At 46.0% G+C, this 25746-nt stretch overlaps 1 protein-coding gene across 2 annotated transcripts in view; it reads right to left on the reverse strand.

Moving 5' to 3' along the window:
- Nucleotides 1-15074, reverse strand: part of LOC308192298 (uncharacterized protein) — a 37528-nt gene extending 22454 nt beyond the window's left edge. Inside the window, exons 1-4 of one of the 2 annotated variants that reach the window (XM_080585714.1) lie at nucleotides 13213-15074; nucleotides 3768-3827; nucleotides 2847-2937; nucleotides 1291-1359 (exon numbers count right to left, since the gene is read on the reverse strand). In XM_080585714.1, coding sequence (XP_080441840.1) covers nucleotides 1291-1359; nucleotides 2847-2937; nucleotides 3768-3827; nucleotides 13213-13449 — 457 coding nt within the window. In that variant the 5' untranslated portion in view covers nucleotides 13450-15074. The remainder of the gene's footprint in view (nucleotides 1-1290; nucleotides 1360-2846; nucleotides 2938-3767; nucleotides 3828-13212) is intronic. The other variant, XM_080585715.1, reaches the window with a different exon arrangement.
- Between the last annotated feature and the right edge of the window lie 10672 nt (nucleotides 15075-25746).

Genomic DNA, 25746 nt, shown 5'->3' on the forward strand with positions numbered 1-25746 from the left:
CCATACGATTTGCTGGAGACCATGTAGAGACCTCAGCACTTTAAGCCCTTAAGACTGTCATGCAGATATCTAACCCTTGACTTCTATAATCTAGATGATAAAGTAGTCCCAAAATGTCTGTGTATTTTTAGATCAAAATTTGCTGTTTACTTGCCCCGATCTTCAATTTTAGTAGGGCTTCTGAGGTACTTTAAGATAACGTCTTCTTGCTGACAGTGCACAAACATCCGTATTTACCCAGTTGTGTGTCCCAATTCCAAATTTCTTAGCTTCTAAATTGCTCTAATATGTTTAACTTCATAGGTTTCTCCATTACACTAATGGTTTTAACAAAGATAATTAAATTATCAAGACATTTCCAAACATGTTAATTCCATGACCTGCTTTTATACAGCAGTTATAATAACATAATCAGCAGAAATATATATAGGCATAAGTGCATGGCGGACACTTTGAAATCCCCATAGGAAAAGTGTGGTGTGAGTACATAATGCTGCTCTATTTTATCTCATTAAGATAACAGTACATTTCCCTTTTATAGCTGTTTATTCTGGGCAGGCCCGAATTAAAGAAGCTGTTTGGAACTGGGCATATAATGCAGGTTTCTATACATTCACTGTTAGAAAACATCTTTTGTCAAGTAGCACAGAATGAACTAATCCCATCACACCACACCTTTAGCAGATCTCAGATCTAATGGACATTTGTTTTCAACGTTTTGTGGTTAATAATATGTGTTCTGATGAAAGCCTGGAATAAAACACAAGGCTTGCCAACCTGTTTTTTCCTAAGTAGAAGGAGAAGGCTCAGGGGAGATCTTCTTGTACTTTACAGTTACCTTAAAGGAGGTTGTAGCGAGGTGGGGATCAGGCTCTTCTCCCAGGCACCAAGTGATGAGGGGAAATAGCCTCAAGTTGTGCCAGGGGTGGTTTAGGTTGGATATTAGAAGAAATTTCTTTACTGAAAGGGTTGTGCAGTGTTGGAACACGCTGCCCAGGGAAGTGGCTGAGTCACCATCCCTGGAGGTCTGCAAGAAACGTGTAGATGTAGAACTTAGTAGCGTGGTTTAGTGGTGGGCTTGTCAGTGCCAGGTTAAAGGTTGGACTAGATGATCTTAGAGGTCTTTTCCAACCTGAATGATTCTGTTCTATAAGTAAGCAGTCTAAATGTGTGCAAAGATTTTGCTCTCTAATGATGAACGGAGCAAACAGAAAGACTCTGGGAAGTTAGGAGGAGTAAGAAGCCCAGTCAGATCAAGGTGTGCAAACTCTCCGTAGCCTGTAAATTTACCTTTTTGTTTCAGCCTTTCCTTCCTTAAATGTCTCTTTTCTCGGCTGCTGATCTTGGTCTGCCAGACACCTACAACACAGAGCAAAGGTCATGGTGACTCATCTTAAGTTAACAAGAAACTTCCTCTACTGCCTGTACCACTTACAGGGTAAAGTGCTCTCTGCTTGTTTTCCATGCTGGCTGTAAAAGTGCCCCTGCAGCGGTGCTGCCCGGTCGCATGCAGCATCTCCCCTGCACAGTGCTTGCTGTCTCTGCAGAAACGCAGGCCACGTTACATAAGAAATCCCCATCGCAAACCTGTCTGTCATGCGTCCTGACTCATGTAACTGCACATATTCTTCTGTCCTTTGTGTCAGCCTGATAATGTGACACCCCTTTCCCTCGGGGGAGATGTCACAACAGAGCATCCACAGCCTTGTACGTCTGACAGCACAGGGAAGTTCATGAAAAGCTTAACCATCAAACACGGCTTTGATTTCCTGACCTTCTCTAGCCCTGAGCATATCCTCAGACCTGGTGTGTGATGTGAAGACCCGCTGCCATCCAGCTGACTTCCACATGCACTCATTCATACCAGTCAGGCCACGCTCTGCCTTCATCTCTGCTCTCCACAGTCTACGACATGACAGGAGGGACTGCCAGAAATGGTTAACAAAGAAAAAACACTGTCCCCTGATTTCACTGAGACAAACATCTTCTTTCTCTAAACATCCCTGAACACATGAAACAGTTCAGCTGGTTCATCTGTCCAAAAAAAACTAAACAGCCCTTTGAAGAAAGCCTCTGCTGTTTCCCATCGTTCTCCTGTGCCCTTGCAGGCACTCATTGCTCCTGACGCAAGCGCCCGCAGGGAGGACTCCAGCCCAGCAGCAGCGAGGGCTTCTCCTGCTCTCACCAGCACACTAATCACATTATAATCTTTTAAGCCCAGAAAAGCTTAGATTTGGTTGTTTTCAATATGACCCCTGGGGGGGGGGGGGGGGGGGGGGGAGACAGACAGGCAAGAATGGAGTGTCATGTATTTTCCTGTGAAATTATAGCTGCCTGACCCATGGTAGCCTCTGCCAGGTTTCTCTGCAGCTTTGCTTGTAACCAAAGATCTTGGCTCTGTTCATGGGTGTAAGGAATTGGCTGTGTACTATCCATGCGCCTTTTCCAGCCTCGTCCGCGGGCCCAACAAAAAGCTGCCTGGAAAGACCACAGCTCCAGCTGTGGATCAGCACGGCAAAAGCCACAGGACTGGAGCAAGAGCAGAAAGACAGGACCCTGCTCCCGAGTGGACCTCTGGCGACGTCAGATATTCTTTCTCATCCACAGATTTGCCATCTCTGTGAATGCAGAAAGGACCTGAGAAGTGCGGCAGGAAAGCACACGGCCCCCATCTGTAGTTACATGTAGAAATGAGCAGATGATAAAAGACTTTCTCAAACTGGCTGTTTTTCCCAATGACACAGAGCACAAAAACAGTGTAGAATGCCTCCCTTTAAAAATATTTGATCCCATGTTATTTTCTGGTAATAACAATCAGATAACAGAACAACCACAACTTTTCTTACCTTCCTCCTCTTGCAGCTTGTCTTTTTCCACAGAAAGCAGATCTTTCAACGCCTCCTTGTCTGAACACTGGGCTTTCTTCTTCTTCTTAGGCTACAGCATCCAGGAGATGTGCAGCAGAAAGATCAAACAGGTATTTGTTACATTTCATCATGAAGAAAAGGAGTCAGGGCAATAGTTTTAAAATGGAGAACACACAGTGCTACTCTGAGAGAGAGCATGAGGTTGCTGGATTCTCGAAGTGGGTACAAGAGTGGTCCTGAGCACATTTTCAGTAACTCTGAAATCAACATTAAGACCCTGCTTATGATTAACAAAACGAAAGGCATACAATAATCTATTTTTTAATGAAGGTATCTGTAGTGATCACTGATCTAGAAGGACACAGCAGTGGCTTAGGCCATTTTCATATGGCTTGATGAAACAGTAGAGCTACCTTTAAGTCTTCAAATTTGAATGTTTTAGATGTAACACACTGGTTCTTGACTTTTGTAAGGTGGGATACTCCCTGCCATGAACATGCCTCCTGCCCAGGCTGAGGGCTGCTCCTTGCTTGGAAGGGCAGTAGCTGCAAAGCAAAAATACTTTCTTTCCTACCACTCCAAGTGCACAATGCCCAGATAAGACCCTTGCCCAGACACAAGGAAATGTCCCATATTGGAGCTGGAACTGAAATACAGGAGATTCTAGCTCCTGGTTTGGGGTGCAGACCATGAGATCATCCCACCTGTGGTTGTAGTAACAAGCACCACAGTGTGACCCTGCCAGAGGGTTACTCGGTGTTATGTTCCTCACTCACCTCTTAACTTCTCCATCAACAGGAACAACAAATTGTCTTTAAAAAGGACTATCAAATATGCAACATTCTTAAAACAACTTTCTCTTGAAAGATGTTACATAAACTCTAAAGCTGTTACTGGTACCTTGAGAAGCTTTTTCTCTCTGATGTTGGCTGACGTTACAAGCTGCCCATTCACTGGAACCTAGAAGACAGACAGCAAAAAAGGCATTATGGAATACGTATGTGCCTGTGTGTGTATGTATAAATATGTACGTGCATAAAATTATGTTAATACGTATGATGTGCTGAAAGACATAGCCAAATAACACCCAGTACAAATCTGGACTAGAATTTATGGCCTTGTTCCAACTTGAGTTAATTTATTCCAAATTAATTAGCGTTAGCTAAGCCTTTATGAATGTAAATCCAGAAACACCAGGTAGGTTTATTCCAAAGCAGACATATTTGTGGTTTATCCTAAGATTTGTCTAGGATCAAAGTTGTTTTTCAGGTAGGGTAAGCCTGCCTTAAAAAAAGCAGCACAGACAGGAGAAGGCTTATTTTGATTCTTTTTAATTAACAGGAGCTCACTGCACAGCACCCCCCTCCCTGGCCCAGGTTTCCCTGGTCAGAAAGCATTACTCGGGAGATGTGCGCTCCCAAGTAACAGGGAAACTTGTTTCCTTTTCAGAGCGCCGGTGCCAGCTGGCAGACTGAGCCACAGAGGAGCGGTACGCGCGCTGTGCTGTCGCGGATGTGATTGCAGGACCGAAGAATGATGCTTGCAGCTCATGAGAGAGAGAGGGAACCCAGCACACTCTGCAGAACACTGCATGGTGAGCCAGGAAAGCTAAAATTTGTTCCTAAGAAAAGAGAAAGGTTCACTGGGTGGCCGCGTCCCTTTGGGCTACGGGGACACAACCCCAGATGTGACAGGCAACGACTCGGAGCCACCTTGCGACGGACGAGGTTACAGCTCCTGCATGGCCAAGCGATGTACCGAAACTCCTTCCACTGAGCAACAAGTTTTCATACGCTCTCCCAAAGGCGCTCTGCAACGTCATTAGGACTTAAAGCTAATTATTCTGAGAGATGAACCAGCATTATTTCTTCTATGCCAAATTCATGAAATAATCTCCCCCAAATTGTGTGCTTTACAACCTGCCACTCTCTGAACACACGGGCATATTTCTGGGTCTTCTGGGAAAACATCACAGTAACTGGAGCCAAAATACCTGCCCCGTTGCATCACCAATTCCACCAGCTTTCAAATTACAAGCTTAAAGCAAGTGGTGCACATCTCTTTTGTCTCCCTGAGCTATCATTTGGTAGGTTTATAGTTATATTCTTCTGAACAGTCACGAGCGAAATAACGACCTCTGCATTAAAACCCTACTATGTTTCGTAATAGTTAGCAAGGCCATCCTTATTTTTATCCGCATGAGCAGTCATCTCTCTTCTGAGACCCTCATATTCATCTCCTAGAGGTGTTCCACAAACCCTACCACAAAACAGACCACCTTCCATATCCTGCTCCACTCAAGGAAAAAATCCTGCTCTGCCTGCAGCAGGGAGGGAATTAGGTTCTCACACAGGATGGGGAACATAAAATGTATATTCAGGAGAATTTTGGTGAAAAAAATGGATTTAAATATGGAAGATCTTGAGCTTATACTACTCCTTTTTGAGCATATGCATCTGTCCAGTGAAATGTGTGAAAATACAAATAGATCACGTCTTTGTAAACAATTCCTGTGCAATATATTTTTTTGGGGGGGTGGGGGAGTCTCTGATGTGAAAACCTACTACACGACACAGAACTTCAGGGAAACTGAGTTTTATAGGATGGGTACAGAAACGAACAACTGAGGGAAGCTACAGAACATGTAAATACAATATCCCTTTCCAACTTCATAGAATCATATAATCACAGAATGCTTGACCACCCAGTTCCACCCCACCCCACCCCGCCATGGGCAGGGACACCTCCCACCAGACCAGGTTGCCCAAAGCCCCATCCAGCCTGGCCTTGGGCACTGCCAGGGATTGGGCATCCACAGCTTCACTGGGCAACCCGTGCCAGTGCCTCACCACCCTCACAGTAAAGAATTTTGTCCTTATATCTAATCTAAACCTACCCTCTTTTAGTTTAAAGCCATTACCTTTTGTCCTATCACTCCACCCCCTGACAAGGAGTCCCTCCCCAGCTTTCCTGTAGCCCCCTTTAGGCACTGGAAGGCTGCTGTAAGGTGTCCCCAGAGCCTTCTCTTCTCCAGGCTGAACAACCCCAACTCCCTCAGCCTGGCTTCATAGGAGAGGTGCTCCAGGCCCCTGATCATCTCCGTGGCCCTCCTCCGGACTCACTCTAATAGATCCATGCCCCTCTTGTGCTGGGGCCCCCAGATCTGAATGCAGGGCTCCAGGTATCTCAACAAACCCTGATGATTTCCCAGCACTCCTAACAAAACATTCACCGTTTTGTAAAGGCTTTGCCAAAGAACCTCCCAAATAAAGCTGCTTTCAGCAACACTGCCACCATCAACAACAGAAACTGCAGTACCAACTTAGGAGGCAAGAAGAAGGAGGCTTTTTTGCCACTTTTCAGACAAACGCAGATGATAGGAGACATCCCACCTCCTTCTAACCTCTCTTCACATCAAGACACTTCTGCAAGCCTGAGAGAGTACACACAGAGAGACGAGGAGGTGTCAAGATGAAGGAACTGCACTGCCTCCCTCCCCCAGACTGCCATAAGCCAGCACAGCCCGAGGCTGTACAGAACCCTGGCAGAGGCAGGGAAAACACCAGAGGGAAAATTTTGAGTGCAAGAGAGAATTAGGGAAGATGCAACCTCTACTTGCTCTGACAGCGTAGTCTCAGCTGGGGCAGGATCACGTTCCTGGCTCTTTCCTCCACATAAATGGGAGCAAGCAATAAGCTGGAAAAAATACAGGACTTTCTTTTAATGCTTTGCCAGTCTGACTGCTATATGCTTTTACCAGACGAGCACAACATTTCCTACTTAAATGATATTTCATCTGCTAGCCAAGGATCCCTCTTCCTCTCCATCCATGACTAAGAGGTTAAAAATACGCTGCTGACACTCATTTACTGCACCCCAGGGGTCTTCACACTGACTGGCTCCTCGGCCCCAAATACCCACGCAGGACTCCAGAACCTAATAACATCCTTCCTCAGGGGCTGCTGAGCGCAAGGAATACACCAAACCTGACCACTGACGGAAGATCCCCAAATAGCCCACCACTCTGGTGATGGTCTTCTCCCAGGCCTGTGATATCTGCTGCTCCTCCACCGTCCTTCGGTAGTAACAGCACCTCCCTTCCTTTCATCACCAAGGACTTCTACCAGGTTCAGCTTCCTTTCAGTGGAAAGGTATTATTTCAGCTTGACCGTTGTATTAAATCCTGCCTTTATCCAGCCCCTTTTCTTGCTGTAAGATGGCTGTAGGGCTGAGGAGCCCCACCCCGCCCTATTCTTCCCTTTGGAAGCCCTTAGGATACTGAATTAGTCACGCCTCTTTACCACGGGCGTTCGGCCATTCTGAAAAGAAAAAAAAAAGGAATTTTCATTATTTATTTCACTTAACTTAATGGACTCATTACGGAGAAATGAATTTTCTCGGGGTAACTTTTCCTTTCAGAAAAATGAAGTTTTTGTACGGGGAGAACACATCTATGCCCGCTGAATTTAGTGACCAGATAAAGTCACCAGTGCAAATCCAAACACATTAAGTATATGCAGAGAAATGTGATCAGGACTTTTGGTAGTATCAGACAGCGTATTAATTTGTGCTCGCATTCTGCGGAACAATAGAAAGATTATTTTTAGTTCATGGCCGTTTGGTTTGTGACCCAGTGGAACAGGATTTCCCCCCACACACCCTGCCTTTTTTTTCCCTTTTGACATAACCTAAGGTTGTATTTCTGACGATTGCTCTGAAACCTTCACGCTTTTGTGTTTAATTTATGTGATGCTCTTCATGTAGCTCGACATAAAGTCACAAAGAAAGAAGGCACAGACGTAGGTTCAACTGTTAAAAAATACCAGCTTTAGTCATGAAAATATAAACCGTGTGTTCAAAGCCATAAAACCATACCCCAATATGCTTACCTTTACACATTTCAATCATTTCATAAGAAAGACACTCTTTTTTACAAAGCCAAGCGCCTTTTTGTAAGTGTCTTATCAAATCAGGAAGTCTGCTTTCAACTCTCAGTGCCACCAGCTGGCCACAGGCTTAATTAAAAATGGCATGAATGTTATCTGCAGCTTCGTGCACTTCATCCCACTCGGGGAAGTGCTGAACATTGCCTGCCCCAGGAAGGCATGCAAAGGCTTCCCCAGCAGAGGGATACCGGGACAAAATAAACTCAGCGTAGGGAACCCAAGGGGAGCTATTATATGCTTCACACACTGGGAATCGGGGAATTCATTAAAGAACATGAATAAAGATTCAGAAAATTGTTATAGGCTACCACTTTCCGAACACTTGAATTAAGTGGGTTGGACACTGGAAATAAAAGAAAGCAAAATTACCCCATGCTGGCAAGGGAGTCTGTGAACAGAAAAACGTTTCCAGATTTAAGAAATAATTCAATTAAATTGTTTCCTAGTGCTCGTTCCCAGTGCGAAAGCTAAACTAGTTTTTCTCACCTTATGTTACGAACAAGATAAATGTGGGGGCTTTGGGCCAGCAAAAGAAACACCAACATGCACTGAAAAAAAAAACGAAAAAAAAAAAAGAAAAAGAGCAAACAGAAAAGCACTTTCTGAAGAACCTCCCTGAAACATGCTGTTACTGCTGAACGAGATATCACTGTGCTCTTCAGCTTTCTCAGTAAACCTTCAATGGGATGAAAACCGAGTAGGACAGCTTTGTTTCCCTCAGCATCCTCCGGGAGATGTAGCGTTGCTGCTGGCACCAGGCACTCTGGTCAGGATGTCGACCATGCCACTTGATGTCCAGCATTTGCTCTGGGAGCTCCTCTCCGGTACACAGGAGCAGAGGCTCCACCTCGGGGTAAGCAAACCGGAGCTGTGCTGCAGCCAGCCAGCAGCTTGCATTGCTCCACCAGCAGACAATGAGCAATCCGCATGACAAATGCGCTGGGAAATAAGCAGCCCTGAGTTTCATTAACTCCGAATCAGATTTTCATAAATGGAAGCAGACATCCTGGCCGGTCTGGCTTTGCCACGTGGTCCTGTCCCAGTGACAGGCTGCAATGTGGGAGACGTTTCCTAAATCAGTGGGAACTGGGTGAAGGAGAAACTGCATTTCTGAGAGGAGAAAGAATGGGGTTTGGGGCAAAGCAAGAGTCCACCAGAGAAACAGCAAGGTACCAGCGTCAAAAAAAAATTACTCAGTTGCCCTTAATAGCTAGAGAAAGGGCAACACAACGGCAATTTCCACTAAGGTGACAATGGGAAGCCACAAAAACATACTGTGCTCATTAGCAAAGGAAACAGAGAGGCTCTTCACGCATGACAGAACACAAAGACACTTCTTTGGGCCGGGCCGTCCCAGCACTACACGCACATACCTACAGATCTGAACAGAGGGCTGGAGCCTGGTCTGTGAGCTGTAGCACAAATATAAATCATCTTAGTATTAATGTGCATTAATACAAAGTTTTCCCTAACAAAATGACTTCAGACACGTGTTCCCAGTAGGAAAGAAAATTGTCTGTTGGAAGGGAAAGTTACATGGGAAACACACACGATGAATACACTGAATTATATGGGAAATACGTGCTGGCAATGGTGAATTTTTTCCACTTCTGTTAGGGAGGCTGGCAGAGGAAAGGAAGAGGTGGTGCTCCCATCACGCGTGCTCCAAGAACCTTAGGGAAAGGAGCTGGGCCATCAGCACGGAAAATCTGTTCCTCTGTACATATTCCCAAGGATGAATTTACCTGTAGGAACCCCCTGAGGAATAACAAATAACAATAACTTTTGTTACCTGAGGGTAACAAAAGCAGACCGAAGACAGAGGAAGCCAGAACTGGGGTTGCCTCCTTTCACATCCAAAGGCAAATGAAAGAGAAAAATCAGAGAAGAAGCCCTGAGATAACAAGGCATACGTTAGGTATCATCCTGCTGGCCAGCCTTCCCAGGGCGCAGGAGAGGCCACAGGCAGCAGCCACGAACCCAGGGAGCTGACACGTACCTGCCTCGGCTCGGCTGCTCTCAGCGCCTGATGAGATGTCTGGGGATGAAGAAACCAGTTTCCTGAGATTAGCTATTCTGATTAATTAGAGGAACATCGCAACAAGGGATCAGGACGCCGGTTTAAGGGGGCAGTTACCAAACTCCAGCACCTTCCAGGAAACCTACGAAATCTATTCTCGTACAGGTCAGCTATATGAAAATAATCGTGCAGTGGTGTTTCATTGGCACAAAGGGTACAATCTAATACGAAAGGCAGGAGTAGAAGGTCTGTTTGCACACCTCTGGAGCTGAAGGGACTGATTTGTATTTCTGCTGCTGTTAAGCCACTCCTGCAAGAGGCAAAAAGTATCTCCAGTTTACAAAAACACTTGGGAAAAGCAGAAAGCTTTCTTTTGTGATGTATCTGGTAATACACATTTTTACACATCACCTAAAGAAGATGATATCACTACATCTGTGCAAAAAGCTCTTCTTTTGAACTGTCTGATGTGAAAAACAACCCCCAAAACTTTGAATAAATACAACCCCAAAAACCCAATGGCAATTCAGTTCAAACAGATGTCTTCTGTCAAACCTTGTCAACAATTTCCTAAAAGGCTCTTTATTAGGTAAAAGACCGTGCTGAAAAGGACTAAAGCCTCTAGCATCATTTCTAGATGCTTTTTTGTGTGTCTGACAATAGTCAGAATGTAAACCGGTATGAGTGATGTATCATAGATTATATTCAAAATCTGCTTGTATGACTGCGTGGAGGCCATGCATACATTTGAACAAACTTTGTTCACCATACCTATTTCACATGGGCTGTGAAACAAATCCAGACTGTGTCTTGAAGTGCACAGCTTGCTCCGAGACCTGTGATCGTTCCACCGTGTTGCTCTGCTATACACAGCGCGATGAAACAAAGCTGCCTTCCACCAGCACTGATGCTGGGAGCGGCTGGTACAGTCCTGCACTGTGCCAGCATTTCTGCTTTTTGGTGACTGGGACCTGGGAAGGGTTCAGAGGTGGCTGGGAAGGGTTCAGAGGTGGCTGCGAGGCTGGGCTGGGAAGGAGCCCTGCAGAGGGCAGGGCTGCAGCTTCCAGCAGAGGCACCCTGGGCCAGCGTTGGTTGCCCATTGCCGTGGGGATGCCCTCTGCCTGCAGAAGAGCGGAGATCAGCCCACCACCACCATCGGAGGGACCTGCAGCCCTGTAAGAGCAGATGCCCTGCAGAGGCAGTCTCACAGCCCACCCATGGGGCAGCGGCTGGGAATCACCAGCAAAAACACATTCCCAAACTGAAAAAATAATTAACCACCTAGTTTCTTTTAATTAAGATCTTGACTTATCCACCACTCCAGGATACGCAGATGTTTGGCTGCTGGGATGTATCAACACACCTGAGCACTGGAGGCGATCTGTCTCTTGGCTTCGTACCTCAGCAGCGAGGGGCTCCCACCCTGCAATACCTGCACACCCCGGTTTTTGGTATTGGCCACATCTCTGAATGGAATACTTTGCTATTAATACCCTTTCTGATGCTGTGTCAGTAGAGATTTTCAGATGCAAATTTTGGCATCTGAAAGGTGTTCTGCTCTTCTGGCATTCTTGCATCAGCTAAGTGCCAAAGCAGCACGCAGTGTTTTACACTTCCATAAGGAGATAAAGTTTTTGCCTCGAGGACATGATGTTCCAAAGACAGAGATAACGTGATGGGAAATGACAAGGAGCAGTGGAGATGAGGGGTGAGGAAAAGGAAACAGTAAAAAATAGAGAAGAGAAAGAATGGGCAGGGTACTGTCATGGGAGGACAAGCCTGCCTTTTTCATTTCAGCATGGGAGATGTTTTACCCAGGTTATCTTTCTCTAGGAACTTATTTTCCTTGATAATACCTCCTTAGGACCATATTTTGCCACCTCTGCACTTACGTCACGACTGGTAGGTCTCATACAAGGGTGGTCATACTCAGTGTAGATGGGACTTGCTAAAGTCTGTCCCCTAAAGAGCAGGAATCAGCTCAGTGCAGCAAAAGTTGAGGTTAATGATAAAAATTTCAGTGACTGTAAACAAATGTATCCCCTTAGCTTGTCTCTTCCTCCTCTGCTTTGGTTTACGCTATTCAGGCCTGCAAGGTGCAGCATTTCTGATCAGAAAATATATATTGGAACCAATGTCTTCTGCTTGAACTATCAATCCTGCCACCGTTGCAGCATCTGGCCTGCGTCTGACACTAACGTGGGTGTCCACCCCTTCTGTCCCCTACTGCCCCCGATAATGGCTGGCTCTGCAAAATCTTAACTTGTCCTACAGCCAATTTATGTAGTATCAATGATTATAAAACCATAATTAAATTGTTTCTGAAATTTCTCTTCATCCCTTGACACAGGAAGGTCTATGAGGATTGGTGTTTCGTTCAATTGCTCTTTGCTAATTCAAGGATGTATATGCTGTCAGGCCAAGGTTCTGCTCACAGCGATGAAAGACCAAAAAAATAAAAAAAAATAAAATTGAATTTCCATGGCAAAGTAATAAAACCCTGAAAACCGGTGTTATGATGGGAAGCCTGACACATTTGAAGTCATGAAGAACAAAACCACTTATTTTATAGCCCACCTAAAAAAAAGCCTTGCAAATTCATTTTGTTTTGCCTATCTCAGAAGAAAAAGAAGATATAGCAACAGGTACAAGTGTTAGAAATGCTTGATGTATTCATTTTAAATACAGACTTACTTCTGTTCAGTGTGTTCTCCTGAGAGCTTACTTTGCTTTCCATACTGCAATATCCCCGTGTGATTTTTTTTTGTAATTTTTGCTGAGATTTTCTGCTGCAGACAGCTTGCAGCAAGTCAAAGAGACACAACCAACTGTGACAATATCATATGGAAACTTCATCACAGCACATCGCATCGAACCCTAAACATACACTCAGCAAGGTGGCTGTGGTCATCAATGGCCAGCGGTCATTGACGCACCTCACGGCTACTACCACGTATTAATGCAGTCGTAATGAAGCTTTGACTTAGAATAAAGGCAAATAATTCGTGTTCTTTATTAAGAGCAGGGCAGAGGGACTCTGCCCAGGTCCTCCGTCGTGCTGTGGCGAGCATTATCCGGAGTTTTCTTAATTCTTTGCAGGAGGGATGAAGCCCGGGTGGAGCTGGACAGGCGGGCAGCCCCCCGGGGTGCTGCACCCGGAGCTGAGGGAGGGGCTCGGTGAGGAGCTCGGTACCCCCCCCCCCCCCCAGGGGAGCTTCTCCTGGCCCAAGGGGGCTTCTCTTTCCCCAGGGGAACTTCCCCTGCCCTGGGGGGCTCGCTGGGTGACCCCCAGCCCCCAAAGGGATGAGCCGGGAGGGAAGGGTGCCGGAGACGGGGCCCTCCGGGCAGCACGCTTCACGCCCCCCTCCACCGCCCTTACCTGCGCCGAGCTCCTCGCTTCCTCCCGCTGCTGCCTGGGCTCTTCCTCCTCCTCCTCCTCCGCTTCCTCCTCCTCCTCCTCGGTGGCTGGGCCTCGGCGCAGCCCCCTGCGGACCAGCAGCGCCGCCGCCGCCGCCCCCAGGGCCAGCAGCGGCCAGAGCAGGGCGGGCAGGGCGGGCATGGCGCCCCGGCCCTCCGCCAGCCCCGGCTCCTCGGCGCCCAGCGCCGGCCCCAGCATGGCCCCCGGCACGGCTCCTCGCCGGGCAGCCGGAGCCCAGCTCGCTGAGGGGGAGCCGGGCTGCGGCCCCTGGCCGCGGTGGAAGGGCCTGGAAGCCGGGGAGTGTGTGTTGGAGGGGTTGTGGTGGTGGTGGTGGGTGGGGGAAGGAGGTCGCTGCGCGGAATTAATCTCGTCTGAGGTAAATAAATGGCAGGCGACGGTCCCGGCAGATGTGTCTCTTGGTCTCGTTATCAAGCAGCGTCCCCGTGATGGTTATAAGAGATGATGAGTTCTCATCTAGCAGCTATCCTCAGAGAAATAAACGTTTATTACGGCTATGCAGAGTGCCTCAAACCACACGCCTCTCTGCTTTGCTCCGAGGAAAATTTCTCCACACGCCTGATGAGTAAATGCCGGCAATAGTCTGAGAAAGTCACGTTTTTCAAGGTGGCAGAGCTTCTTTTAAAGTGACAAATTGTATTTTGTCTTGGCCAACCTAAAGGGACGGCTCCTGAGGGCTAAGAAGTGAACAGCACCGGAGGAACACGATGAGCCCCTACCTTGAAGCATGTCTCTGAGCCTGGCCTACACTACAGTACAAGAAGACAGCAGTTAAATCTTATTTACCTAGAACAGCATAAAAAACTGCATTTGTAGCATCCAGCACAGAGAAGAAGTTGAAAAGGGAATGGCTTTTATCTGTCATAGCTTTATTTCACAGCTGTTTTATTTTTCCACAGATTTCTGTCTCCTGAGTGCTGCTCGATGCTCAGACTCAGACCCTGGCAAACGCTCACCCTGTGGTGGTGGGTGGCCGAGCTCCACCACAACCGCTCTCTCACTCCCCCTCCTCAAAGAGGAACAGGGAGAAAATACAATGAAAAGGGCTCAAGGGTTGAGATAAGGATGAGGAGATCGCGCAGTAATTATCGTGACGGGCAAAACAGACTCAGCATAGGGAGACAGTAAGATTTATTACCTATTACTAACAAGCTAGAGAAGTGAGAAGCAAAGGAAAGAAACTAAAAGCACCTTCCCCGCCATCCACCTCCTCCCCCCGAGCGGGGAAGGGGAACAGGGGTGTTATGGTCAGTCTATAGCGCTTCTTCTCTGCCGCTCCTTCTCGGTCACTCTCGTCCCCTGTGCTGTGGGGTCCCTCCCACGGGATGCAGTCCTTGCTGAACTGATCCGGCGTGGGCTGCCCACAGGCAGCAGCTCTTCAAGAACTGCTCCAGATACGGGTCCGTACCACGGGGTCCATCCCTCAGGAGCAAACTGCTCCAACCTGGATCCCCCACGGGCAGCAGCTCCTGCCAGGTCACCTGCTCCTGCGTGGTCTCCTTTCCACGGGCTACAGGTCTGGCCCGGAATCTGCTCCGGCAGGGGTCTTCCACAGGCCACAGTCTCCGTCGGTGCAGGTCCACCTGCTCCTGTGTGGTCTCCTCCACGGGCTGAAACCCTGAACCCTGAACAGGGTGAAACCCTGCTCCACCATGGTACTCCACGGGCTGCAGGGGGACAGCCTGCTTCACCATGGTCCTCGCCACAGGCCGCAGGGGACTTCTGCTCTGGCGCCTGGAGCACCTCTCCCCCTCCTTCTTCACTGACCTTGGCGCCTGCAGGGCTGTTCCTCACTCCTGTCACTCTCCCAGCTGCTGTGTGTGGCGCAGCGGTTTTTTTTTTCCCTGTCTTAAATATGCTCTCACAGAGGCGCAAAACGACATCACTTATTGGCTCAGCTCTGGTCAGCAGTGGGGCCCTTACCAAACATGGGGCAGCTTCTAGATCCTTCTCACAGAAGCCACCCCTATGGCCCCCTGCTACCAAAACCTTGCCATGTAAACCCACTGCACAGCCCAATGTGTACCTGTGCAAGGGAGCAATAATGGAAGGCTCATTTATGGTCCTTCCATTGAGTTATAGATGCTTCAGGGAAGAAAGTAAATATTTGCACGTCCTGGGTCTAATTCTTGTTGGTTCTGAGCAGGTTTAGGTTTTAAAAGTGCATCATAGAATGCTTTGGGTTGGAAGGGACCTTAAAGATCTTCCAGTTTCAACCCCCCTGCCACGGGCAGGGACACCTCCCACTAGAAGGTGGAGAAGGCTTTATGCGAAGAAGAAGGCTTTGGGAAGAAAGGAGAAATACTAAATACACAGGAAAGGACCACAGGGGTATGGTGGTACTTGGAGCACTGTTGTTGGAATTGGAAGGTCCCGTTTAAACATGGATCCCACGGATTATCTGTCCTCTGTCTGCCTCTCTCGTCCTGCTGATCTCAAGTCTGGTGTTCAGCACTGACTGATCTTGCAGTCTGAAGCCTCCAAAATGTCAGTTTTTCTATTCCTAGCCCCAGTACTGATTTCTTACAGGAATATATCTATCTTGTACCTGTCTGGAGCCATAAAATGATGACTGAGCAGTCCTGTGCAAAGCCTCCCGAGACTGGGGCTTCCTCTGAAGTGAAAAGCTGCGAGTTAAATGATTGCTTTTATGACATTTTAATTTTATATTTGTTTCTTAACTTTTTCCTGTCTTGATCCCTCTGTTCCTAAAATGAATCTGTATCTCTTCAGATCTGAACCATTACAAAGCATACAATCTATACTTCAGATCATAAATAAATATCATTACTTTCAGTGCATGTAAAGTAATTATTTTTTCTTTTTGGCAGGGAAACGTAAGCTGAAAGACCATTTCAGGACTCAGCATTGCTTAATTGACTGTGAGATTACTGCCTTGCACTATTTCTTTCTATTTTTTTTCCCCACAAAATAAAGACAATTACTGTGGCTGGCCTGCAATTGCATTTATCCTCAAAGAAAAGCATCACCATATTAGATCTTTTTCTAATATTAATATGGGCTTATTTGACAGCATCTCCCTACAGCGTTGGTCTATGAAAATAGCACAAGTTATCGTGATGCCACGTTATATGGAAAGCCTGAAATTTTATTGCAAGCTCGAGAAAATATTTTTCTATTTAGGCATGACAGAAACTAATGGAAAAATTCTCATGGGAAGTTGTTCTCCACTCAGGCTCTGAAAGGCAGCCCAATAATCAGGAGCTGGAACCACCTATTCATCACAAATCAAACAGCACTTCCGTACACTGGTAAAATAGATGCATTCCTCAGTGGACCTGGTGGACCATATTTGAATCTGCCTGGTTGTGCATGTGGAGTTAGTCTTTTGCGGTGTTGAAATGATGAAGGCAGGCTTTGGGATTTTTTCTGGGTTTATCTAGTCTTGTGGTGTTTAAATGTTTGATGAAAGCAGTTTGATTTTAATAAAAGAGATTGCAATAAAAAAAAAAAGAAGCAAAAATGTTGTTTCGAGCAAGAGTTCATTCTGCCAGCAAAGCGGAGTTTTCTAGCTGAAATTACAGCATATACATTTATTTCTATTTTTAATTTTATATTGAATATTGAAAAAAAATGAAAATTTATGAAAAAACAGGAGAAAATATTTTAATAGCATTTCTCACTAATTATAAGATGTTGGTTTAGTATATTTGCAATAGACTTAAGGATTCGCCCACTGTAGCTAAGAGAAGTGCCCTGAACATCTGCAGCCTTGCTCATGTTTAATCAACAGCACCAGATGAGATGGAAAAATGAGTGATTTCAAACGAGGCAGAGATGTAGAGAGGAAGCTTTTAAACTGACTCAGCAAAAACACCTTCTGAGGGGCAGCAAGAAGACCTCTTTGCTGTACTTAATACATTTTTATCAGCTTCCCTGAGCTGACAGTTTAGAAAACTGCAGCTGTGGCGAGACAGGCAAGTTTTATTTGTAACAGCTGCTCTGAAGGCCTTGAGTAAAGGGAGAGAATGAGTTTTTCCCTCATTGTTAGAAAGCCCCAGCAGTGGCTGGGTTGTTCAAAACAGACTGTTCTCATAAAGTTGTCCTCCACATCCTCCCTGCTCTGAGACTGGGGGAATGTCGAGTAACTTCATGGACAACAGTGGGTTTGGCACCAACATTGAGCAACATGGAGCAGCTCTCCTTTCTGTAGCTGTTTTCTGAGCTCCATGCCAGGAGGTTTTCCTGGGTGACGTTGAGATGTGGCCGAGATCAAAGCTCAGGTCTGCGTTTCAGGCATTTTTGGGTAATGTAGCGCAGAGCGAGGATGTGTCCCTGGGCAGCAACTCATGCAAGCACCAATCTGTGCTGTCTCTTGATCTTGAGAGATCTCTTGATCTGCTGTAATGATGCTCACTTACAGGTTGAGATGATTTTGCACCCTGTGGCTTATTTACAGGCTCAAAGGGTCTCCAAATTGCAAGGTTCAGCTGCCAACGTGCAGGAGACAAATTCAGAACATTTTTGTGTTTTCCAGCAGAATCACCAACTTTTCCCCATTTTGTCACCTCTCTGAAGCCATGGTGCACTAGCAGCTTGCCATGGACACGTGTGAAGCTGAAGAACCACCAAGGTTGCTGAGCTTGTAGGTGAGGAAACTGAGGCACGTGCTGGCTGCACATGGCCAAAGTGCTCCCCACCAGCTGCTGCCCTTTGCGTGCTGCCCACACAGCCATTAAATACAATGATTAATTCCTTGACAAGTTGCTATCTAGCCTAGCAGGCCGGTGTTTCCTCTTGATATCTGAGGCTGTTTGAAGGATTGCAGCTTTTTAGATTTTTACTAATTATCTAATAGGTTTTCAACCTCTTGTTTCAGTACGTGGAACTGGTGTTAATTAGTTACAGGTCTTCAGCATATTGTTCTTAGCTGATTCCCCAGGTAAATTTGTTCAACGCTCGCCTTGGTTTCCTCTACATGATTCCCTCAGCTGGTAAGTGATCCATCTTTGTTGGCTGTCAAAGTCTTTGAGTTGGAAGAGGACTTTCATCATGTTACTATACGGAATACAGAGAAGAAATGGAGTCGAATAAGCACGTGGTAGTAATGCAGTCAAAGCAGAACCGCGACCTGGGTTTCTTTCACCAATAAAAAATTGCATAACCTTCCATTTCCCTTTCAGTTTCATAAGGAACACACTGGAAACATCTCTTTAGCCATACAAGTGAAATTGAAACAAAGAAACAAAAACATCTTAAAAGGCGGAAAGAAGGCATTTTCCCAGCTTATGCGTTAATTAAGACCAGTCAAAGAAAACGGCTTCAAAAGGGAGAAGGAAGCCAGCAGCAAGCACGGCTGCAACTGCTTTTAATAGGATGTAGCAATGACATGTGTGGCAGACAAAATCAGAGTAGGATTAATGCAACAATTTCAGTTCAAAGGGTACAGTGAAAAACTCGGAGGCAAAACTGAAATTACTGAATAATAAAATTGTTTCACTAGTTGATTTGTCAGCAACAGTATGGGACAAAGGAACTTGTTTAGCAGAACACGATCATCTTGAGAACTATAAACACTGCTGGTTTAAAGATAAAATCAAAGGCCTTGAGAGCAAAGCAGAAGTAGACATAAAAACATGCACGGCTGGCTTTCCTGAGGGCGAGGAGGTTTGCATCCCTGTGAAACGATGCAGAAAGAAGCTGCTGCATGACCCAGGTCACTCTTGCCCCCTTAGCATCCACTTTTCCCCTGGCTGAAAGCCTGCAGCAGTGTGCAGCAGCACTGGTGGCTTTCCTCTGCATCCCATCAGTGGAGGAGATCGGAGAATTGGGCAGTAGAATTTATTCCCTTCCCCTTAAAAAAAAACAAAACAAAAAAAAAAGAAGAAACTGAGTGCAACCTACCGCATATCATTATACATATTTTATACAATTAAAAAAAATGGATTTGTTTAGCAGCAGAAGACAGGACTGTTATTATGTTCTTTGCATGCATTTTTGGTCTCACTGCTGTTCCGTCTGTGTCTCTGATCCAGCTGTCTGAGAAACCAGCTGGTAATTTTCTGTTTCTTTGATGGGCAGTTCAAGCTCTTGCTTTAGGAACTTCCTAAATCCCTTAATCTGAGATCAGCAGCATGTATGAGTTTCTTCAAGATAATGGTGACGACAAGGGAGTCTCCTAAAATCAAGATAAGTGTCAGTCCCTGCTGTATTCCAAACTGGCATATGACACAGTGAGCACAGTAAATTAGTGATGACATACAGTTTACTGCTATCACACGTAGCACTTGGAGAGATGTGACTGGTACACTGGAGGGAAGCAACTGTTATCCTCGGGAAGGCTTTAGTGTCAAAAATGTATGAATTAATGGCCACTGCTAAGGCTTTAGTGTCAAAAATGTATGAATTAATGGCCACTGCTAAGTGTGTTGCTTACATTTCGGTGTTCAGACAATGCAATCATATTCTTGTGTGATTTGGGTAGCAGATGCCACCAAGTTTTATCTAGATCTGCTCACGTAACCTCTGCATCTGAAGAGGATCTTCCACAGTGCTCTTTAGATCTGAAAACATGCAGGTCTGAAAAAGGCACCACATCAACCGTATCTTTGTAGTTTGTCCTCGTGTTTAGTCACCCTTGACGTGAAAAACCCAGCATCTTGTTGCTAACTTAATGTTACCTCATTTCAGTTCCCTATTGACAATTTCTGTGACTTTCACTGGCAGATTAGATACCCTTCTTGTAGCTGCTGTACTCTTCTTGAGAATGTGCTCCCCAAAAGGCCTTTCCACCAGGTCTCATGCTGGTTTTGGAAGCTCTTATTTTGCACAACCCCCAGACATCCTTTTCTACATCATCATATGGAGATGTATACTCAGCTTCTTGAACCTATTTACTTGTTCCTAGCATACACATTCTGGGATCATATCAGCTCCCTTTTCCACATCAACACGTTAGAAGCTCCAGCGGAGCTGCCAGCGCATGTTTTTCCTGCTTCCTAGTCAGTTTACTAATTTCAATTCAGTAATTGTTGGGTTGCTGAAGTAAATGACATACACAACCAGCAGGACATGCTGCCTTCCTCTGCAAAGGAAAATTGATGTTTCTGCAGCCCTTTGTCCAGTCACTTTGGACAAATCTCATCACAACATTGGAAATAAGTTGTTATTTAATATTTTCATGATTAACAGAGGATCTGGATCACTGAAAGATCCGTCTTTCCCAGGATGCTGAGGAGATTTATGGTTGTTGCATAGACTGGTGGCATGGGTCAGTGTGACATTAGCAGAAAAATCAGTGATCTGCTAGCGTTGCTTCCAGGTGTTCTGTCCTATTGTATGTGTATATATCAGGTGTGGCCACTAGGTTAAAATTTGCTTCTGTACTATTAGCAGTAATGAAAGATTCAGTGAAAAGAATTATTATAAATGTATTTGAGTTCTTGTGTTCTTGGCATACCTCCTGAGAATAAAAGTGGCTTATGGAGGCCGCCTTTGCACGGTGCTCCGTAGGTACATGCCTATTTGTTCTACCTGCAGCTGGTTGAGCAGACCTGGCTTATGTTCAGTATTTTCACATTGGAGGGAAAGAAATCATGAGTTTGCCTGAAAAAAAAAATAAAATAAAATAAAATAAAATAAAAACCATAGCAAAGTACCCAGAGCTGGACCATCAGCAGCATAGTAGGCAGCAGTCTGGGTTGTCCCCAGGAGAGCTCAGCAACATTACCCAAACACTCGTGATTTTTCTACTTGAAAGCTCACAGATCTTGCTGGTTTCATAAATTATAAACCCTGTGGTCTCTCTGTGCTGACTTTCCATGAGGTTAAATCCCAGGCCAGGGATAGGAGCCACGTGAGGGCAGTGAAGGAGCTGCTGCCCATGACAGAGCTGGAAGCCAGCAAGAATTAAAAAGTGGGCACAATTCCTTCTTCATGGCAAGTTCGTGGCCATGTAATGTGGCCATAGATGGCTTATTGCTTTGTCTTTCCACCCTTTTATCTCAGGCCTACTTATACCTGACAGAGATCATTCTTTGTGGGCCTGACTGTTAAGACAAGCCCTAAAAATGCAGATGTTACAGACAGCTGTGTTCTCCTGGACCCTAGAAATGAGTGTCAAGTTCCTAAGTGTCTGATAACCAAACCCTGCATGCCCAGGTAGCCTGGTGGCCTTTGTGTAAGACAAAATGTGTGACCTGGTTCCTTCAGGGGAAACGTCACAGCAAAGGAACGAGTGCCCTCTGTGCTCTGCAATTGCCTGTGTGGGCTGTGGTAGCACGCAGGCTTGTTTTACAGCAGGCTCTGCTTTGTGAACAGCCAGCTTGAAGACCTGGAGTCATCATGGAGAAGTTTCTGGATCTGGCTCTGCAGAAGAAGCCTCAATGAATGACTGCACTTCATCCCCATTCACTTAAGCCCTCAGGGTTTGCAGTCTGCTGTCTTGTGTAGATCCAAGCTTATGTTCCTGAGTCTCGAGCTGTGCCATAAGGATGTGACCTGCAGGATTCATCCACTGGGGCAGGCTCTGACCCTGCTGCTTTCCCGGCCTACCCTTCTCCAGCACACCCACCTCGGGCCGGGGGTTGCTGCTCCTCTGCTTGCCCTGCCCAGGAAAGCAAGGCAAGCCTCTTGGGATGAAGCCCAACATTTTTTGTCTTCTTCCATAACCCGGGGAGCCATGACTTCACCATAAGGCATGTGACAATGCAAGCAATGACAGCAATGGCTTCTCATTTTCTAATTGCCATGGCAACTATATTGTAACTTTGACTGGCAACATTTAATTTCAGGGCTTGTCCGTCTTCATACATGACAGAATTTAGCATTTAGCATCCAAAGCCATCCCACCACCCGATTCTCGTGCCACCCTGTCAGCCACCACACAACAACGTGTTGTTGCTGCTGCACTATTGGAGTCTCCTCTGCGTGGAGTTACTTGTTCCTCCTCCTTTGTTCCCATTCGTGATAATGGAGCATTTTAAAAGGCAGGGCTGAGTCTGGAGGGTATTTTTCAGGAGGAAATAATATGTAATTTTCTGAGCTCTGCAGGAGAGTGTGTTCAAGCCAAGCCTAAGTCCTTTAGATGTTCCCTACACCCCAGGTTCCTCTCACTTAACATTTTCCTAAACTTAGGATATTTAGCTTCAATTCACTGTACAAGGCATCTCCAGAGATGGGAAGGCTCTTTTCTCACCCATCAATAACTGTGTTGCCCATACCTTACTCTGGTCATTAGACACCATGCAAAACATGCAATTCAATGCATGCAAAACAGGAAAATAAAATCTATTCCCCAGTTTGGCTTGGTCTCTAAGCACCTTTACCCTTTACCCTTCACTGGGGGTAAGGCAGGAGGGGTGCAGAAGACTCGGGGTGACCCCAACGTGAGGCTTGGCCTGGGGGTCCCTCTCCAGCAGGAGCCCACCTCCCCTCACAGCTTGCTCTTGCTGGTGCCCTTACAATCGAAAAGTCACAGCCAATTCTGCCTCTTATTTTCAACTCTCCTCTTTCATTTGTAGGCCCATCATTGATCCAAGGCCTGCTACGAAGACTCCTGAAGCCAGGGAAATTGGGAAAGATCGTCAGCATCACATAATCTCTTACCAGATCTCTTCTAATTAGGCTCAGGTTGCAGGCAGCATGGAAGAAGGCATATCACATAGAAAAAGGGGCTGGAGTGGATGCTTTATCCTGTGGGAAAAGCAAAGATACTGGAGGAAATGCTGGCTATCATTGCGTCACAGGTCTCTGCTGGCACACGACCATGTTTCTATCTGAAAATGAATCATTTGTTGTTACAAGCAAGTCCTAGAATGGTTAAACGAAGCAGGGTAGGGACAGCAGTATTGGACACATTTTCAGCCTGTGCAAGGATTTTTTTGTGTGTATGTGTGTGTTCTTCATATTTTCCATTTACTTCCCAACTAGACAACATGACTTTTGGGTTTATGTGCCACTCAAGGGCTGTGCTTCTGGCTCTGGCAGACAACTCCAGCCAAGCCATTTTGGCTCAGGAGTTAATAGTTTTGCTTTCACACCCTTCATCTGCTCATCTCCTCAGGTCAGCATTCCCCCAGCCCCACCAGCCCATGGGCTACAAGAGACAACAAGTTTTCCAGGCAGCACACAGCTTTGTTCTTCCTTTGAGCTTCAGTATTAATTTCTGAACTTAGTGTGCCTGTGAGTAGCATCGGAGTAAGCTCCCAATAGTAATTATCATTAGTATTTATAATAATAGATGTCTCTACTGTTCAGTCTAATGAGCCACGGGACAGTGTGCCCAGCAAGGTGACGCACCATTGCAGGAGGTGTTGATGTGAGGATTGGTACATAAAACCTTGGGTCCTGGTACTTGAATGAGCTTGGGTGTCGTGCCAACAGTGAGTATTAATGATGCTTATTGTTCTGGGAGCTCTTCATGCTGTGGGGGGAAAAACATGCCTTAAAAACTGCCTAAATCCTGACGCAGGCCAGGGCTGAAGGCATATGTCTCTTAGTATTTTTAACCAGATTGTTTAAACAGCTTTTTGCACAGTGTGCTGGCCTTTCTTGGTTTGATGCCTAGGCATATACCTCCTCCTTACACAGTCTAGATGCCAGGTCCTACAACTCTCAGTAACTAAATCCTCATATTAACTAACTATTAACATAATTCTGTGCCTGAGTAAGATGCGAGACGTTTCATTTCCCAATAGTGTCAGCAGATAAATATGCTAGTGATGTGAGGCACTCAGAGGTAATTACAATAGGAACCAAAGGTGGGATTTAAAAGCTTCAGGTCAGTTGTTTCTCTTGAAATATGACTTTGGCCCCCTAAAGAGCTCGGCTGTATACCAGCCCCCTGACTTCCTGAGCTGCCTGCAGCACTTCTGTTCTGTTCTTTCGTTGAAATTTTAAAATTGAAAGTATGTGTGGGATGATTTCCCCGACCAGTCCTCCTTCTGAGCTCAGAAGTGCTCCTGCGGACGCTGTGGGTTACCCTGTGAGGAAGCCAGCTACCCAGCTGCACAGTCATTTTCAGTTTCCCTGATGAAGTGGCATAGCTTTCATGTTGTCAGATAAGAGAGGTTTGTGGTTGAGTGTAACGTGTTTTCAATAATAAATATCCCTATTGTTCCGACTAATTTTTGTAGCTCTGTAGTCCCAGTAGTTTATGAAGAATGGGAAGTGAAGTACAATATAAACCAGTGGAGGGAGTTTGTTCTCAATCCTCTTGTTCTCACACACAGGCAGCCCCTCTAAGACACTGATCTATGAATGACACAAGTCTGCATCAGGCTCCAGGAACAGAAACTAGTACTTTATTTATTTCAATCACCAGCATCTAATTTTTAGGCTTGTTTTTCATGCTGCTGACCAAAGCACCATGCCACGTTAGCACTTAGGGGAGGACACTTGGATGCGGTGGTGATGGCACCACCTAAGCCCCAATTCAGGTAATACTCACCCCAGCAGGGTGTTTATCCCAAGAACTAATTTTTCCAAAAGCTGATGGCATTTTGAACTTCGTTAATGCTTTTTGACTAGGAATTCAACCTGCCCTGATGGTCCCGTCCTGCTGTGTGCTGACTGTGTCCCAGCCCTGATAAAAAACGCCAGTTCCCAGTGGAGAGCATTCAGTTTATGTCCCTGCCACATGATTAATTGCCGTGATAAAGCTCTCACAGCTTGCTCTGGATGCACAAATGTGGTGTCTATGTAGCAGGACAAAATGCTGCCCAGGGATGGTGCACTGCTGCTCCGTAGTGTGACTGCACCAGCTCTGCACGTGCTGACTGACTGCCTCCCAGCAGGACTAATGAGGTTGGCCGTAGTACTGTGATGATGTGCCTGTGCTGTTTCCAGATCAAGACATGGTTTGTTTGGTGCTGGCATGGAGGTCTCTGCACTGGACAGCCCAAAGAGGTACCTTGTGCTATGTGAAGCCACCAGCTGACCATACAGTGCATGGGCCTTAGGGATCGGGCACATGATGCATTCAAGGCATGATCTCCTGTGAATGCACGAAGAGCAATCTCCCGACAAAAACTGATAATGAAGAACACAGTCCCGCATGTTATGTGTCATACTGCTTTTGATAAAATTAGTTCTGAGCAAGATGGACAAATGGAGGCCGTTAAATGTCTGTGACAAAGTGGAACCCTTTAAAACAGTGGACTAAATGGTCCTGGGAAGGTTCGAGCCTCCAATGCGAATGGCAGGCACAGTCACCCTACAGCATCCGTCTCTCACTTGGGAACAAATTGCAGTCACTACTCAGCCAGACTGTCAGAGCCAGGGCTTGCACATAGTGCAGACTCAGGGAAATTTGCATTTCCAACAGCAGATGGCACAGTCCTAAAACTAAAATCAGCCTCCAGTGCAGCCATGGGGAAACGTTGCCTGAGCTACAAATCTGAAAGCTCCTGGAAAGGATCCTACCGAGTAAGTTTACTGATTTGTCAGTGTAAGCAAATGGATTCTGAAAATAGTGCATTTTCTCTCTACGGGAAATAATTTATAAAAGAAGTTGCA

This window comes from Anser brachyrhynchus (assembly GCF_964034855.1).
Source record: "Anser brachyrhynchus genome assembly, chromosome: 3".
Taxonomy (NCBI): Eukaryota; Metazoa; Chordata; class Aves; order Anseriformes; family Anatidae; genus Anser; species Anser brachyrhynchus.